This window comes from Myxocyprinus asiaticus, chromosome 3 (assembly GCF_019703515.2).
Source record: "Myxocyprinus asiaticus isolate MX2 ecotype Aquarium Trade chromosome 3, UBuf_Myxa_2, whole genome shotgun sequence".
Taxonomy (NCBI): domain Eukaryota; kingdom Metazoa; phylum Chordata; class Actinopteri; order Cypriniformes; family Catostomidae; genus Myxocyprinus; species Myxocyprinus asiaticus.
In genome coordinates, this window is record NC_059346.1 from 18,512,747 (window position 1) to 18,532,397 (window position 19,651).

The window sequence follows — 19,651 nt, forward strand, 5'->3', positions numbered from 1 at the left end:
CCGCCAAAGCTGTTACAGCCAGAAATTCTGCCAGACAGGAGGATGTCATCTCCACTGCTAACCTCAGCCGCAAGGTCATTGCGGATATGCTGACCACATGCAAGCAAGCAGCATATCATGAGGAAGTGAGTGAGGAGGTCAGGAACAGAGCTCTGCTGTATGGCACAGAATGTACCAATGGATACATAGAACTATTAGAACATCTCCTGCAGGTCTTACAAAAGCCAACAGGTGATCAGAAACAGAAATTGGCAATGTTTTCTAAAAAGGTTGCTGCAGCTGTCACTGAACTGATACAAACAGCTGAGGCCATGAAAGGTACTGAGTAGGTGGACCCTGAAGATCCTACAGTGATCGCAGAAACAGAGTTGCTGGGGGCTGCAGCCTCAATTGAAGCAGCGGCCAAAAAACTTGAGCAGCTCAAACCAAGAGCCAAACTGAAGCAAGCTGATGAGAGTTTGGACTTTGAAGAGCAGATTCTTGAAACAGCCAAATTTATTGCTGCAGCGACCAGTGCCCTGGTGAAATCGGCCTCGGCAGCTCAGAGAGAACTTGTTGCACAGGGCAATGTGGGTGCTATTCCTTCCAATGCTGTGGATGATGGACAGTGGTCCCAAGGACTGATATCAGCCGCACGCATGGTTGCTACAGCCACCAGTAACCTCTGTGAGGCAGCGAATGCATCTGTCCAAGGTCATGCCAGTGAAGAAAAGCTAATTTCTTCTGCAAAACAGGTGGCTGCTCCCACTGCACAGCTGCTGGTGGCATGCAAGGTTAAAGCTGATCAGGATTCAGAGGCCATGAGGAGGCTACAGGCTGCAGGCAATGCTGTGAAACGTGCCTCTGACAGTCTGGTTAGAGCAGCCCAGAAAGCTGCTTTTAACAAGGCTGACGATGACAATGTGGTGGTCAAGACTAGGTTTGTGGGGGGAATTGCTCAGATTATTGCTGCTCAGGAGGAGATGTTGAGAAAGGAAAGGGAGCTGGAAGAGGCCCGTAAGAAGCTGGCACAAATCAAACAACAGCAGTACAAGTTCCTGCCAAGTGAACTTCGAGAGGATGAGGACTAAACATTATAAATCTTGCCTTCCCCATATTAATGAGAACCAGTTGTCCACCTTTGAATTATGTCTGCGAAACAGCTGGAAGTATCTTCATTCTTCAGTGCAGTCTCTGCGACACCTGCTGAACCAATGAAGAGTTTGAACAATGAAACAGTTCTCTGTGGGGGCTAGAGCTGTCTGGATTGTGAATTTTTAAATATGTAAACTCTTGAAGAACACGCTGTTTGAAACAACGATCGTCTCGTCCCATTTACCGTGAAAGTGTTCTGCTCATGTGTCCACCACACTTTCATAAAGAAGCTTTGAATTTCTGGTATGATTCTGAACTTGTGAATGGTTGCATAAAGTTTTGGGAAGCACAGTACTGATCTTGCACCACAGCAGGGATTACATTTGTTCAATTGGATTGTGGAGCAGACTAAATGAAGAAGAGATGGACATTTTGTTCCATCTTTCTCATTAAAGTGAAGAATTGACATTATTGAGGTTTCATACCAGCTGTAGACTTTGGTGATTGTGTACTCATGTAAGTCAAGAAGAAACAGCCTTTTAAAGTTCTCCAGTCAAATGTTTAACCTTTTTAAATTTGTGAGGGTGAAATACATTTTATGCTTCACTTTCATTGCTCTGAAGTTCACAAGGTATACAAATAAAATATGTATGTAGACATACTACAAAATGTGCATTGATGTACAATGTAATTAAAAACTACTCACAAAGAGTTTAAATTGCATCTTCAAAATTGAATTACTTGCTGCTGCCCATAGGCAGTTGAGAATACTTGCCAGTAATGAGTGGATACAGTGATTTCATGTGAACCATTTAGAATGATTATGTCCTCATACCATTATCAAAACCTTTCTACTGGAGTGAGTACCAAATACTGAATGTATGTTTTTAAATAAAAAAATAAAAAAATAAAAAAATAAATAAAGAATACACACACACATATATATATATATATATATATATATATATATATATATATATATATATATATATATATATATATATAAGTAACTGTATTCCACTACAGTTATAGTTTAAATCATTGGTAATTAGAATACAGTTACATTCAAAAAGTATTTTGATTACTGAAGAGATTAATTTGCATTTTATTGTTATTTGTTTCATTTAATATTTAGTCCTTTCAGATGGAAAACATTTATACATATAAATGATGCAAACCAAAGTGCATTTGAACAGTGGTGAAACACTTTCTTATGATGTGTTACATTAATTCGAGCAGACAGACAAGTACGTTTGAAGTAAGTTTAGAGCAGAAGAAATAGAAATAAACCTTGTGTAAATTGTCAGCTTTACACTAAGCTAAAATGCTATTTCTAGCCATTTTACATGCACGTGTTATCAGGCACGATCATATGTTTTTATCAAGAAAATTCACGTTGGATCATAATTTCTTTTTTCTAGATAATTTTTGTTTTGTTTTCCTGTAAAAATATCGAAACATCCTTAAAACAAGATCAATTTGATTTATCTTGTTTTAGAAACAACACTGCGTAAGATATTTAGGTTTTTCAGAGAATGTATTTTTAACATGTATTTTGTTTTACTGTACTGCCAGAGTTTTTATAGTCAAAACAAGTGAAAAAATCTACCAGTGTTGAACAAGTAATCCAAAGTATTTAGAATACATTACTGACCTTGAGTAATCGAACAGAATACGTTACAAATTACATTTTACAGCATGTATTCTGTAATCTGTAGTGGAATACATGTCAAAAGTAACCCTCCCAACCCTGATCATATATGTACAGTGACTTATTGTCAGGAGTTTGTTGTTGGTATTTACCTTTTGTAATCTAATTGCAAGTAAAAAAAAATTGGTACACTGACTGAGAAGGTTAATGAATTTCACTTTAAACCTTCTGACCTCTTTCTCCATCTGTGCCTGGAGCTCTTTCTCTTTTCTCTCTTTTTCTTTTTTCTCCTCCACCTCTCTGTTCATCTGTTGTTGTTGTTGTCTGTATTTCTCCTCCGCTGATTTACGAGCCTTTTCTTCCTGTTGGGCTCTTTCCTCCAGCTGCTTCTTCTTAAGCTGCTCAGCTTTTAGTCTAACACACACACACACACACACACAATAGTCAAAAACATACAAACAGCACCTGCGTAAATGACGGAAACTCAACCAATTTACTATAAAATTTGTAGGGCAGCATCATATGCATACATTTACATTATTATGCAATGCATACTTATTCTACTGTTATGTATGAGTCATATTCAACAGGCACTGAACACTTCATATACTAGTAGTTCACAAACACATACTTCTCCTGCTCCTCCTGTTCCCTGTATTGTTTCTCCTCCTGTTCTTTCAGTACTCTGGCCAAGCGTCTGCGTTCTGCAAGCAGACGTGACGCCTCCTCAGCATCTGTCGTTCCGACAACCATCTTGCCAGCAGGGTTCACAGGTGAAGGATCTGTGTAAGAGTAAATCAAGAAAAGCATGTGTTATTTAAAATAAGATTTATGTGATTTTAGTGTGAACAAAGCATTTGTGGTTAACATGAGTTTGACCCTTTAAGCTCTGAAGGTATTTTTAAAGATTTTCTGTTTCAGTGGCATGTCCTAAATTAAAGGCTTATAACTAAAGAACCATTTTAAAGAAAACTTTTCAAATGTTTTAATTATATAGATTATGAACAATTATGAGATGCTTAGACTAAGAAACTGTTGAAAAATCACAAAAAAACTTGAGCCAAAAATTTACTTTTTTCTTATTTTTCTGATTTTACATTATATATCAGGGTGTTAAAAAGGTAGGTCTTAAAAACATTTGTTTTGTTCCCAATCATGTCACCTCTATCTGAGAACAATTTGGTGTTGATACGACAAAGCAATTAAAAGTTATAGCATTACATAAATGATTTACCCTGGTGTCCAAAAATGCCTCCAAGTGTTCAAAAGCCTCTCCAAACAAATAAAACATAATAATTGTACGTAAGACTAATTACACATGCAAATACAACAATGACTAAAGGCATGCTCTCTCTCCGAAGCATGCAGGTATGAGTAATGAGATCTCATTCAGTTCCATTCTGTGTCATTTGAGCCATCATTGAGTCTGTGTCATGTACTTGGCTCCATCTCCTGGTGGCCATATGTAATTAGAGTGAACGATCCTCTCTGCTCATATTTGGATGACTTCCACCTCTAGTTGCAGCGATCTAAATCCTTATATGATTGGTTTAGCGTTACATGATGCTGGACAATGTACTACATAATTTCAAATTAAGTTATTTGATCAAGGAAAGCTAACATGTTTTTAGCCAGATAGCACATTACATGCTGTGTTCACATTGTGCTTTGTATGGATTATCTAATGATCTATGTATCCGATTACATTGTGTGTGGGCTCTTTTTATTGGGAATTCCATCTTCAAAGTAACGGTATGTGATATTTTATGATCTGTTTATGTTCCATGAAATTATAAGTGAAAAAGCGGTTTATAAGCAACACCTGCTTATATGCAACATGTATGTAAAAGACTTAGCTATCACTCGCTATATTTTTGTCAGTGAGTAAAACAAATAGGCTGGTTGTATTCTACTCTTTGACAGCTTTCCAATGACATATGACACATGGCTATTTAATCAGTTTGATGTTTTTAAAGATGACAGTATTACTGTATGTACAGTGCAAATTATTACTAAATTATCAAAATGGAACACTTTTGATTTGTCAGCAAATTTCAAAGCACTTGTTCAGTTTTTATCACAATGCCATAATGCCAGCTTCTAAGCTTTAAAACAATACCTATTTTGTGTTGGTCAAGACTGTAGTATTTAACATTTTGATAATTATTTTTTTCTTGGCGAGCTTAAAGGGTTAAACTGCCTGCCTGAGGTAGATTTACAGCCATTACAAATAAGATACTAATCTATTGAAGCGGGTCATTTCTTGTTAAAGTTTCAGACCCACCTGCACACTTGTCGGCAGTCACATCATTACAGTTTGATTTAAGGAGTTTTTTCTTGGGGGTCTCCATCTTGCCATTCTTTTTTTCTTGATTTTCCATAACTCCACTTTTCTTCTCCTTTGCACCATTACTGGGGCTGTCTATCTTCAGTGTTCTCCTCTCTGGAGTTGGAGTACTAGAAACAGATGTCTCCAGTTTTGCTGCCTTAGCCAAATTTTCATTGTTTGAGCTTTTGTTCTGATGGACCTCAGCCTTAACAGACCTGCCTTCCTTAATGTCCTGACTTTTGCTGTCCTCAGCTTGTTTGTCCATGACCTTGTCTTCTGTATTCTTGTCGCTGTCATTGACCAATGTTACAGGTTTGTGTTTCATAGGGGATGGTGGATACTGCCACATTGTACATGGTGACTGAGTACGACTCTTAGGCAATAACCTACAACCATACAAACAAATAGCTGATTCAGATGCTTATAGTCAGCACTTCACTTAATAAAATGTAATTAACTGGAGGTAACTGTATCAGCACCTTATATGTACAGCATGTGTATGTGCATTTTAGTGTTACTTTGGTATGGTACATATATATGTATGTATATCTTACTTTGGTGTGCCGGGTGAGGCAGAGCTTGTGGTGACATCAGCAGGAGATTTTGCTCGTCTCACTGGTGAACCTGTGGCCGGAGAGCCAGTTCTTCTTTCTCTACGCAATCTCTCCTTCTGCTCAAAATCCAAATAACGCATAAAAGTGAGTGTTTGTATCTGCTTGTTTGTGTGTGAGTCATACATCAACCTAAAGTCACTCAGTATGTAGTAGGTTTACCAACTTTTTACCACCCAAACGTGAGACAGTGGAGGAATACCATGGCAGTGTGGATATGTTGTTACATGAATGTATGTACAGATACATGCATATTTTATGATGTCACAGAAATCAAACACACATAAGCATACTGAATCCACATTAGATACTATGCAGATATATGCTACTTTGCAAGTTATACTTTTCACGTGCATTGAAAAATCAGACTCACCACATTTTCTTAGTACGGGCCTTGCAACAACTTTGCTATTGACTGACTTAGTACTTTGACCATCTAAACAGTGAGAGATCATTTCTTTTATGCCAATTTAAATTTCAAACTAGTAAGAAAAGTAACTTATTATTTTACATAACTACTATTTAGTATTACTTTTGCATTACATTTTCATGAAAAGTGCAACAGTGTTTCTCAAAGTCAGTTGTCTAAGGCTCTCTCTCATGCAATGATATGAAAGCTGAGTTTACAGGTTTATTATTGTGGCATACATATGGTATAACTGTATTTACACAGGAGTCACAATAGAAGAAAACAATATATCACTTGCTTGAATGTTACATTTTTGAAAAAATATTGCCTACTGTGTTGATTCTCGTGCACTGCGAAAAGATGCACACTGGTTGTCATAACAACAACAACATTATTATGGCATTTCATTTACACAAAGTTTAGCATATGTGGCAATACATGTCCTGTTTATGGTAAAAAGATTGACAACCTTAGTAAAGCAGAAGTAAAGTACCCCTCTCAATTATAAAATCTGTTTGATTAAATGTTGAATAGGAGAGGCAAGCTTATTTTTTTTATTTTTTTTGGAGTCTATTATATATCTGTTCTGACCTTAGGAGTATTGGGGGCACTTATAGCTCCAATGGACTCCTCTGGCATTGCATTGGTTCTGCGGCGGCTGGGTGACCCTCGGTATGGTGACCTGTGGGGACTGGAGGGCACTGCACAGGAAGAAACATGGAACATTCCCCAGTCAGAACATTTTGTCAGCCTACCCGTAACATTCGTTCCCACACACTATGAACTGACATAAAACACTTAGCTAACCACATGAACACGCATACACATCCACCCTCTCGTTATCCCAAACAACACAACACAAACAAACAAAAAACTTAATTCAGTGGAATAAACAAACAGTCAAAGGTGCTGTAAGTGATTTGAGACATTTAGATCACCGCCATCCCTTTAACCACATGCCCACTCTCCAAAACCCGTCCTCTAAAGACATGTCAGTCAACCCAGTTGTGTTTTCTGGTTGGCTAAAAAAGCATGGGCCCTTTTTTGCTCTTTACAGCACCTTATAGTGATGGGAAGATCAGATCATTTGACTGACTTGGATCTTTGAATCTTGTTAAGCAAAATTAACGAATCTTTATTCAAGCCATTTAATTATTTTGTCACATGACAGCCGTATAGGCTCTACAGGAAACAGAAATGATTAGTTCACCTTCTAACTGGGTCTTCAGATCTGAGTCTTTCATTTATTTGTCAGGTGAGAGCCGCACAGGCTCTACAGGAAACAGAAATGATTAGTGTCTTTTGTTCATTTGTCACGTGACCGCTAAAAGGCTCAACATAGAAGACAAACAATTCGTTCACGAGTGACAATTGCTGGCCTTTTGTAAATGTTTGTCTTTACAGCATATAGTTCAGTGTTTTGCAGCTGTTTGTATCATGATCAATACATGTCAGTGTGACAATAAATGACATTAAACACAGGGTTGGGGAGTAACAGAATACTGAACATGTAACATGATTACGTATTTAAAACACAAAATATTAGTAACTGTAACAATTTAAATAATTGATAATCAGAATACAGTTACATTCAAAAAGTATTTTGATTACTGAAGAGATTACTTTGCATTTTATTGTCATTTGTTTCATTTAATTTTAGACTATTCAGTTGGAAAACATTTATTCATATAAATGATGCGATCCGAGGAGCGTTTGAACAGTGAAACACTTTCACTGTGGATGTGTTACATTCATACAAGTACATAATGTTGTGAATGAAAAGGTGGATATGACGTCATTGAGGAACTTTCCCATGGAAGCTTGATAGAGGAGTTACATAATGTTTCTACAGCTTAAAAACAGTTAGAAATGCTTTGACAGATGAAACATAAATCCAATAAATACATGATTACATGCCTTGTTAATGTCTTTTATGCGGTAAGGTATTTTTACAAGAAATGCTAACAAATGTAGCCTTTAACATCGTATATAAAGCTACAAATAATAGATTTTCTGCCTCATTCTATGAACAGAATCCACATATGATCAAAAAAGAATGTCATTGTGTACACTCTGTGGGGTTTTGAAATTTCGAGCAGCAAAAATAGTTAACCTTGTGTAAATTGTCATGTGAACATTTAGCTAAAATACTATTTCTTGCCTATACATGCATCTGTTACCAGGCGCGATTATACTTTATTATGAATTTTATGACGAAAATGCACGTTAGTGCATACATTTTTTTCTCTAGTAAGACCTTTAATATTAGAGCAAATATGTACTGCAAAAATCTTATTCTTAATGAGAATTTTAATATTATTTTTCTGTAAAAATATCTAAAAAGCCTAAAAAACAATATAAATTAGAGTAGCAAAACTGCATAATATATATTTTTTTTTAGATAATGTTTTTTTAAGTGAATTTTCTTACTTTATTTACTTGTTTATAGTCAAAACAAGTGAAAGTATTTGCCAGTGGGGAAGAAGTAATCCAAAGTATTTAGATTACATTGCTGATATTCAGCAATCTAACGGAATACATTACAAATTACATTTTACAGCATGTATTCTGTAATCAGTAGCTGAATACTTTTTAAAAGTAACCCTCCCAGACCTGTTTAAAAATCATATAAATTATTTTCATGTATTTAATGCAGGAAGTGTTTTCAAAATATTCTCTGCCATGTGTATAGTAAATGCACCTGTCACATCATATCAACTAGAGGTCGACCGATATATCGGTTTTGCTGATTAATCGACGCCGATAACAGATTTCTGGAATTATCAGTTATCTGCAAATATCCACACCGATAGTTTTCCCCCGTGGAGTGGCTGGAAAGGGTCCGTTGTTGTTATACAGTATGAGAGTGGCCTCTGAGGCGAAATAAAAACGTAACTGATGAAAAAAATCACTTTACTGATGCCTTGAGGTGTTTGTTTGACACGTGAGACTACACTCTGCGTGGAGCGGAACACTTCAGATGCAGATTTTAAACATCAGCAACGAAAAGGTATGTATACAGTGTTGTACATGTTGTCATATCATTATAATGTAATTAATTTGTTGACTAGATGCTGCATTAGTAGAGCCCAGCAGTATGTTTGCCAACAAGGCTGAGAGGACGCTAACATTAAAGCTAACCTCAAGCGGTTAGAACAATGGGACAAAAATCGTAAGTCCTACCCAAATGTTTAAATGTCACAATTGTTACCATCTATTACCATCTATTTGCATTAGTTTATATTCAGCTGGTCACGTTTATGCATTCGTTAGCCAGCTAAGTTGCATATTTTTAAGCTAGTGACGTGAAAAAGCAAATTAATATCTTCATGCAGCCGAGAGAAACGTATAAACAAATCTTACTTTTGACTTAACATTTGAAAATATGGACGGACTAAAACTTTTTATTTATTTATTTTATGCACATTAGTTGAAAATGAAATTTGCTTTTTTAACAGCCAGGATAGGAATGTTCTATGCAGTAATATAATGGTGCTGTATGGTTAATGTATGTATTACACCCTCTTGTTGACTAAGGAAACAATGTCAATTTAAAAATCAGCTGACTTTAAAATTCGAATATTAGTTCATTGTGGCAGCGTAAGTTCGTAAGTTCGTGCACAATGATGCTAGAAATTGGGATAAATGGCTCGACCCCCTGTTATTTGCAGTACGAGAGGTCCCGCAAGCCTCCACTGGCTTCTCCCCATTCGAGCTGCTGTATGGGCAACGCCCACGCGGTGTGCTTGATGTATTGCGAGAGGCCTGGGAGGAGGGACCTTCAAACAGTAAAAATGAAATTCAATACGTTCTTGATCTTAAAGCAAAATTCCACACTTTGGGGCAGCTAACACAGGAGAATTTGCTCCAAGCTCAAGAACGACAGCGCCGACTATATGACAGGGGAACTCAGCTAAGGGAATTTGCACCGGGAGATAAAGTGCTTGTATTGCTTCCCACATCGAGCTCTAAATTACTCGCCAAGTGGCAAGGACCCTTTGAGGTCACACGACGAGTGGGAGATCTCGATTATGAGGTTAAACGAACCGATAGAGGGGGCGCACGTCAAATATACCACCTCAATCTCCTGAAACTGTGGAGGGAGGCGGTCCCCGTGACGTTGGCTACGGTAGTTCCCGAGAAGGCGGAGCTCGGACCGGAGGTGAGTTCAAAACATAAACAGTTCACCCCGGTCACTTGCAGAGACCACCTCTCACCGAGTCAACTCGCGGAGGTTGCTAGGTTGCAACAGGAGTTTGCGGATGTGTTCTCCCCTCTACCGGGATGTACAAACCTCATCTATCATCACATCGAGACCGAGCCGGGGGTCGTGGTACGTAGCCGCCCCTATCGATTACCCGAACACAAGAAGAAAATCGTTCGGGAAGAATTGGATGCAATGCTCGATATGGGGGTAATAGAAGAATCCCACAGCGATTGGTCCAGCCCAGTTGTTCTAGTGCCTAAGAGCGACGGGTCTGTATGGTTCTGTGTGGATTATAGGAAAGTCAACGTGGTGTCTAAATTTGATGCGTATCCAATGCCTCGCGTTGATGAGTTGCTCGATCGGTTGGGCACTGCTCGATTTTATTAGACATTGGATTTGACGACGGGTTATTGGCAGATCCCCTTGACACCAATTTCCTGTGAAAAAACCGCCTTCTCCACACCATTTGGATTACACCAATTTGTGACACTTCCGTTCGGTTTGTTCGGAGCCCCGGCTACGTTTCAGCGCCTCATGGACCGAATCCTCAGACCGCATTCAGCTTACGCCGCTGCCTATTTAGATGACATCATCATTTATAGCAATGATTGGCAGCGGCACATGCAACATCTGAGGGCGGTTCTGAGATCGCTGCGCCGAGCGGGACTCACAGCGAACTCAAAGAAGTGCGCGATTGGGCGGGTGGAGGTACGGTATCTGGGGTTCCACATGGGCCACGGGCAGGTGCGTCCCCAAATTCACAAGACAGCGGTGATTGCGACCTGCCCGAGGCCCAAGACCAAAAAGGGGGTGAGACAGTTCCTGGGGCTGGCTGGCTATTATAGAAGGTTTGTGCCTAACTATTCGGACATCACCAGCCCGCTGACTGATCTCACTAAAAAGGGAGCTCCAGACCCGCTCCAGTGGACGGAGCAGTGTAAGCGGGCGTTCATGCAAGTTAAAGCAGCACTTTGCGGGGGGCCGCTTTTACATTCACCTGACTTCTCTCTCCCTTTTGTTTTACAGACAGATGCTTCAGACAGGGGGCTGGGGGCCGTACTCTCGCAGGTGGTGGAGGGGGAGGAGCGCCCGGTGCTGTACATTGGCCGTAAGCTCTCGTTGAGGAAAACTAAGTACAGCACCGTGGAAAAGGAGTGTCTCGCCATCAAGTGGGCGGTCCTCACTCTCCGATACTACCTGTTGGGGCAGGCCTTCACCAACAGTTCTGATCACACCCCAGTCCAGTGGCTCCACCACATGAAAGATACCAATGCCCGGATCACCCGTTGGTATCTGGCTCTCCAGCCGTTTAAGTTCAAGGTGGTCCACAGACCGGGAGCACAGATGGCTGTCGCCGACTTCCTTTCCAGGAATGGGGGGGAGTGGTAGGCAGGCCAGATGCCGCCCCGGCCTGAATCGGGCAGTGGGGATATGTGGCAGCGGGGGCATGGTCAAGCAGTAAGGGCAGTAAGAGAAAGCGGTAAGGGCACTTACACCTGAGCTAAATTATGTCTAACACCTGTCTCTAATTTCAGTGAGCACGGGGAGAGAGGCATAAATAGAGCCACGCCTCAGGTAAACGAGAGAGCCTGGATACCAGAGATCCTATTGTGAAGCCAAGGGTTTATTATTGTGAAGTTGAGTTTATTATTGTGAAGAAGTTTGTTTATGTTGAGTGTGAATTATTGAACAGCGTGAAAACCCTGAAAGAGTGTATCTACTACAGTGAGGAGAATAAAACGCTTACCTTAACCAGGAAATCTGCTTCTCGCCTCCTCCTTTCATTGAGAAGTGTTACATTCATATATATTACTATTTATATATTTATTTCATTTAAAAAAGTGCAATACATGTTCATGGTTCAGTCAGTACTGTTCATTTTTGTAATAAAGTTCAGCACTATTTTATTTTGATTGTTATTTTTTCATTCAGTATCAGTTTTAAAAACTATCGGTTGATTAATCGGTTATCGGCAGGTACTGCCCAACTTAGTTATCGGTATCGGTAAAATCCACTATCGGTCGACCTCTTATATCAACAAAAGACTCATACCTAAAAAATCGGGAGGAGAAATAATAATTTTTGTTTCATGCACAGAGCCTATGGGTACATACGCAGCTGTCATATGTCTGTCACAGTCTTGCTGTGAGTGTGCCTCCTCCCTCTGTCAGTTTGTCATGTCTGCTTGTTTCCTTTCCTCTTGTGTCTGCAGGTGCCACACTATCAGCTCATCAGCCGTGTCACCTGTCTCTCTTTACTTCTCCCTATATTAGCTTCCCTCATGTTTAGTCCTTTGCTCGATTGTTCAGTGTTTAGTCGGTCTAGTCAGTTGGTACAGTCTTTGGTCAGTTTATGTTTACCTGTGTTCTAGTTAAATTCCAGTCTTGTTTTGGTTTGCCTTTTTCCCTCCACTGTGAGAGGTTTATGTTGCATTTTTGTAGTTTGCTTAATAAAGCTTTTTTTTTTTGCATCTCTGCATTTGGATCCTCCATCTCAGCCATTTTGTGACATAACAATTGAGCCAGTTATGGACCCAGCAGGAGCTATTTTTTTTCCTGTTCTTCTGTGCATCAAAGAGCAGCACATGCAGCACATGTAAAGAAACTCTTCAAACTGCGGCAGGAGGACAAGTCCATGTAGGGATATGCTTTGGAGTTTCTGGCAGCGTCCTCGGGTCTGGGGTACAACCAGCCCATCGGCTGAGCCGGCTGCGGACTGCCAGGAGGAGAAGCCTAGTGCTGACCTCCAGGAGGCAGAAGAGCCTACTGCAACCGCCAGGAGGCAGAGGAGCCCAGTGCTGACTGCTAGGAGATGGGGGAGCCTATTGCTGCCCGCCTGGAGGCGGAGGAACCTAGTGCTGACCGCCAGGAGGTGGAGGAGCCCAGTTCTGAAATCCAGAAGACAGGGGAGCATTGCTGCCAATGCTCATGGCCGTGGAGGCCATTCCCCAGTCGCTGCCAGTGCTCACGGCCACAGAGGCCATTCCCCAGTCATTGCCAGTGCTCACGGCCACAGAGGATGTTCCCCAGTCACTGCCAGCACTCCCAGCCACGGAGGCCCTTCCCCAGTTGCTGCAAGGCTTCCCGGCAACGGAGGCAGTTCCCCAGTCGCTGCCAGCGTTCCTGGCCAAGGAGGCCATTCCCCAGTCGCTTGTCAGTGCTCATGGTCATGGAGGCCATTCCCCAGTCGCAGCCAGTGCTCCTGACCACGGAGGCCCTCGATAAGTCTGTCCAGTTCTCTGAGGCCGTCGAAGAGTCTGTCCTGTTCCCTGTGGCCTTCGATGAGCCTGTCCTTTTCCCTGTGGCCATCGACGAACCTGTCCAGTTCCCTGTGGTCATCGAGCCTGGCCAGTTCCCTGAGTCTGTTGACGAGCCTGGCCAGTTACCCGTGGCTGTCGACAAGTCTGTCCAGTCCCCTGTGACTGTCGACAATCCTGTCCAGTCCCCAGCAGCTGTTGACCAGTCTGTTGCTCAGCCCAGTAGCCAGCACCCATCTGACACCAGCCAACAGTCTGCTGCTCAGCCCAGTAACCAGCACCCGTCAGACACCAGTCTCCAGTCTGTTGCACATCCCAGTAACCAGCACCTGCCAGACACTAGCTACCAATCTGTTGCTCAGTCTGCTGACCCCTGCCTCTTGGCCACCGTCCAGACTGTCCAGTCCCAAGTGGCCGCCACCCTGACTGATCTCCTACAGTTTCCAGCATCGGGCGCTCAGTCTGCCCAGCCCCAGCATCTGATGCTCAATCTGCCCAGCCCCCAGTGTCCTGTGCTCAGTCTGCCCAGCCCCCAGCATCTGGCACTCAGTCTGCCCAGCTCCCAGCGTCCGGCGCTCAGACTGCCCAGTCTGCCGTGGCTTCCCACCAGTCTGTCCAGCTTGCTGCAGTGGCCACCCACCAGTCTGTCCAGTCCACCACAGCGGCCACCCACCAGTCTGCTCAGCCCGCAGCGTCCGCACCACAGTCTGACCTCTGTATAACAGCTGGATACTTTCCCGATCTCATCCCTGTCATGCCTAACCTCATCCCTGTCCTGCCTGGTTCCCTGATCATCCACCCTGTTTCTTTGGCCATCAGCCTGACCTCAGCCCATTTCCTCAGTTACCTGGGCCGAACCCTGTCCTGGATCCTCCTCCCACGCCGCTGGACCCCTCTCTAACTTGAAGCCACCCCCCATGGTTTCCCCCACCCCTCCTCACTTGTTCGGTTCCTGCCAGTGATGATCAGCTCGTTGGATGCCAGGAGGCATCCGTTGGGGGGGGGGGGTGGTTACTGTAACAGTCTGACTGTGACTGTGCCTCCTTCCTCTGTCAATTTGTTGTGTCTTCTTGTTTCCCTGTTTGTTTCTCTTCCTCTTGTGTCTGCAGGTGCCACATGCTGTATGCTAGCCCCATTGCCATGACATCAGCCAGGTCACCTGTCTCTTGTTACCTCTCCCTACATTAGCTTCCCTCATGTTTAGTCCTGTGCTCTGATTGTTTTGTGTTTCGTCGGTCAAGTCAGTCAGTACAATCTTCCAGTCTTCGGTCAGTTTATGTTTACCTGTGTTCTAGTTAAATTCCAGTCTTGTTTTGGTTTGCCTTTTTCCCCTCCACTGTGAGAGGTTTATGTTGCATTTTTGTAGATTGCTTAATAAAGCTTTTTTTTTTTTTTTTTTTTTTTTTGCATCTCTGCATTTGGATCCTCCATCTCAATAAATAATAAAGCCATTTTTTGGCATTTCTGCATTTGAGTCCTCAATCTCAGCCATTTTGTGACAGTGTCAAATGAACAAAAGACTCATACCCAAAGACTTGGTTCCTGTACAGAGCCTATGCAGGTGTGATTTCTTAGGACACCAACGTCAGTGATATCTGTCAGGTAGTAAGGACATTTTTCAAAAAATCACTTAGAAAATCTTTAATATAATTTACCACTGTGCACAGTTCCTGTCAAGCTTTAAATGTGTTTGCTTTTAGGCATGTTTATAATGCACCTGTTGTGGAGAGTTTGTGTGTGTGTGTGTGTGTGTGTGTGTGTGTTACCTTTGCAGCGGATACAGGACACGTGCAGCTCTGTAGAACTGTTACAGTGAGCCATTGAGGAGTGTGTGTGTATGAGGAGGCGATTCACTTTTGTTTTGTCCAGAGTATTCAGGTGACAAGGATGGGCTGACAGAATGAAGGGGAAAAGAGGAAGGGATGAAATGGATGAATGGGACAGCAACAACATGAATATGATTGGAAAGATAGAGGGATGTACTTGGAGAGGTGTGTCCAAAGCCTCTTTTTTAACATATAAGCTACTGACAATTTGTTTTGTATGTTAATATAAATTGAAAAAGTGACAAATATCACAAGATGCAATCAAATGAATAAAGTTGCTTTGTTGCATCAGAACAATCATTGAGATATAATGATGATATGATGATAATGCCAAGTGTGATGTATGCATGAATGTTTGTGTCTTTATATGTTAATATAACTGTGCCCTCTAGAATATATTTAATAAATCAACTGAGATCAGAAAGGAAAGACAAACTATGAACTTATAAACATGCACTTGGAGATAAACACACACTTCAACACAGCAAATGTCATCAAGGCGAATCATCCAAAGAACTGTGTACAGTAATTGTGATTAAAGTACTGAATGTGATGTTGTTAGTAGACAGTACACTCACAATCAATACAAAACACCCAGAAAGACACAGCACAAAGACATTCAGACTTTTTTTTTATTTATTTTGCCAACCGATAACACTCAAGCTTCAAAGCATGTGCACACTGAATAAACAGTGTCGAGTTATGTAATGCAGACGTTAAACTGTATCACCTTACAAAAAATGTGCTATAGTAAAAAAAATTTATAAGACCACATTGCGTGAGATACAGGGTGAAAATTTAGTTTATGAGCTGATATTCTGCCATTTTACTTGTGATTTGTTTACATAAATGTTGCTATTGCAGTGTTTCTAGTCTTTATTTCACCAGGAAACTGCAGTGATACATACAACAAACCATGTGAAAATTATTTAAAAAAATAAAAATAAAAATAGGTATAGTACACCTGATTCTATGTGACCATATTGGAACAAATAAATATTTATGCATACAGCATATTTCAGTTTTTTAATTCCAAGAATATTTTCTAATAGGAAAAATGACCCACTTTATATAAACTGTCTTTAACTACTTTGTATTTAAGCATTTGTTACAATGTACTTATTATGTACATACAATATACTTATTATGTTCACAGTGGAGGAAAAAATGTGCTTACATTTAAAATACATGCATTTAATTACATCTGTAGTTACACTGTTACCCTTACCCCTAATCTTAAACCTAACCCTACCCCAGTCCTTACCCTAAACCTAACCCTATTCTTAAGCCTACCCATACTTCAAGCTCAGTAGCAACAAATGTGAATCTTGTGAGAATTTTAAAGAACAACATGTAGTTACACAATAAGTACATTGTATTTTGTATGTGTATTAATATTAGTACATAGTAGTTAAAGACAATTTATTTACAGTGGGACTGAAAAAAAAGAAAAAAACTATTGCAGAGAACTTAATTTTTTCAGTGAGGGATTTTTAATTCAGTTAAAGAGTCAATTATGAGTCTGAATACTTTTTCAGGACACTGTACATTCAGATTAAGCATGTATAGCTGCATATGGATTGTATAAGTGAGTAGCTCAGAAACAACAAATACTGGACACATTATTATACTTGAAAACAGCCTCCACTTGCTAACCCCTTATCTTGCTGGCTCTTGTGTGAAAACAATTTCAAGTTAGGGTCAAGCCAGCTACTTCTCTTTTGAAAAGGCCTGCTTAGACTAGCATGAATTTCAATGCTGGTTCAAGATGATTTATGCTAGCTAGTACTGGTTTGCAGTGTTGTAGTATTTGAGTCCAGGACTCTGACTCGAGTCCGACTCGAGTCGAGATATTGATGACTCGTGACTCGTCTCGGACTTGAACACTAATGACTCGGACTTGGACTTGGACTCAATCATTGGGTGCCTTCTGACTTGAAGGAGAGGTCTCGTTACAACCATTAACTTTTGTATTCTGCCCTTTTATGACATGAAATCACATGCACATGCCATGTACCGATTGTGCGAGCGCAGTCTCTGCAGTCGAATGCGGATTTCCTTTGCTTTCACTCAAAACTGGACGTGCACTCTCAAATCTCCCTGCTCTCGTTCAGAGTGTGTATGTTCCACTCAAAACATGTCATGTGTACTCGCAAATCTATTATAACGCAAAATAACTCTGCCTCTGTTTATTCATGCAAATATTCTGCCTCTGTAGACGTGGGATAGCGAGGGAGAATACCGGAGTTTGAGGAATTAACTCGCAATTTGGTCAGTGGTGCATAATTCATGGTTAAAGTCATACTGTAAGAATGATATTCTGATGCTCATTGACAATGTAAGAGACATGAGCAAATCAAATGACAGAAACCGTTAACAATGAGCATGTTGCAACTCAAGTCTGCACAAGTTTGTTAAGAATGTATAAAAGATTTTTCAGTAAATCATTATTACGAGTTATAATTATAACGGGAACATAAGATGATGTTGACGTGTGTTCATGCATTTATGACAGGTGCAGTTTTACATAGAGACGGAGACTGGCTTGTGTGATGCGAGTTTATCACAAATGTAGGCTAAAACAGTTAAGTAATCCTATTGTTAAAAGGACAAACGCCCATCCATCCATGAAAAATCATGTGAATTGCTTCAATGCCTGAATTATAATGAATTTTGATAATATAACACTAGAGGACAATAAATAAATAAACTTCAAATAAATGGTGAAAAGGCACTGTTGTTTACAGTGGAAAGTTATTTTTCTGACATCTCACTTTTTAATTCCTTGATTATTGCATAGGCCTGTATAAAAAATTGTGATGAATGGATGGATAGAATTTTATTTAATTAAGTAATTATTCAAGACAAAGAAACAGTACTAAAATAAGAACAAAGAAACAAATAAAGAAAACTATTTACATTTTCTAAAAGCAATATCAAACATTCAAGTAACATTAAGAACAAAACCTACAGAGATGGTATTGTTATTGTGTGTGTGTGTGTGTGTGTGTGTGTGTGTGCCAATAAACTTAAAATGGCAACCGAATTGTGATTTTTTGCATATTTTATGACAACTACAAGGATTCATAACTCGGATTTGTATGCAGTTATTGGCAACTGGACTTGGACTCGACTCGGACACAATATTGGTGACTTGGACTCGGACTTGAGCAGTGAGGACTCGGACTTGACTCGGACTCAAGATCTAGTGACTTGACTACAACACTGCTGGTTTGTAAAGCTAAAAAGAATGGCCTTTCTTTTGAAGCTGTTTGACCAAGGGTGTCTTGCTGGCTAGGACACCAGCATCCAAAACACAACTTAAGCTGATCTTTTCAAAAAGATCTATATAGTATTTTTGGACAGTCTCTTTTCTGAGACCGGAATTTACTTGATTACATTTGGATATGCAAGTTAAGCAAAGCTTTTGTAAGTACTCAAGCAGGAACCAGGGAAGGAGAGCAGGCTGGTTTAGAGTTTTGGGATGGAAACAAAGACTGGAGGAATATTGTGTCAGTCCAAGCGGATAGGAGGGAAGAGGTGGCGAGAGAAGGCCAGCTAGGGTTCATACCGTTGCCTGATTCGATGGCAGCAGGAGAGGGGGCAGCGAGGTCATGGGGTAAGGCGGAGGCAGCAGAGAGAGTAGGTGGGGCATTCTCCCAGTCACCTGGGCGACAGGGTAAGGGCAGAGCACAGCAGAAAGAGTAGAGCATTATGGACAGAATGACCACTCTCATGTGAAGTGTATATGATGTGTGTTCGGATTGGAGTGTGTATCTAAGCACACACCTGAACACTTCCACCACATTCTCTTGCGTTCTCTAAAAAGCATGGCAGCCAGACAAAATGAGCAAGGCTGAAGAGCTGGACTGATCTGACTTCAAACACACTCAAATTCTTTCATTCACTTATACACACACACACATACACTTTCAGAAAAAACTTTCATGGTCAAGCCCTAAATTATGTTTTCTCAATAACCAGTTCAAACACAATATCAGACAAAGGGCAACAGCTACTGGGGTTTGTTTTCCATTTGAGATATTTTGCCATTTCATGAGCTCTATTTAATATTTAAAACAATGTATGTCTAAAAATCATATAATAGGCTTTCTTTATTCTGGCTGAAAATAAATAAGACATTTCAATAAAATAAATAGCACAACCAACCATTGAAAAACAACATCCATTTCCTTTTTAACTAAATGTTATTATTGAAATTGATTTGGATAAATTAAAGCCTTCATAAATATTACACACATCCATTCTTTTTTCTAAGCTTCTCCAG

General features: G+C 40.5%; 1 protein-coding gene across 5 annotated transcripts in view; it reads right to left on the bottom strand.

The window, feature by feature from the left end:
* map7d2a (MAP7 domain containing 2a) overlaps positions 1-19,651 on the bottom strand; it is a 49,542-nt gene that overhangs the window by 21,789 nt on the left and 8,102 nt on the right. For 4 of the 5 annotated variants that reach the window (XM_051677059.1, XM_051677051.1, XM_051677080.1 and 1 more), the window contains 6 exons: positions 18,935-19,030; positions 6,666-6,775; positions 5,609-5,724; positions 5,010-5,440; positions 3,357-3,507; positions 2,959-3,139 (listed from right to left, as the gene is read on the bottom strand). In XM_051677059.1, the coding sequence (XP_051533019.1) occupies positions 2,959-3,139; positions 3,357-3,507; positions 5,010-5,440; positions 5,609-5,724; positions 6,666-6,775; positions 18,935-19,030 (1,085 nt within the window). The remainder of the gene's footprint in view (positions 1-2,958; positions 3,140-3,356; positions 3,508-5,009; positions 5,441-5,608; positions 5,725-6,665; positions 6,776-18,934; positions 19,031-19,651) is intronic. The other variant, XM_051677089.1, reaches the window with a different exon arrangement.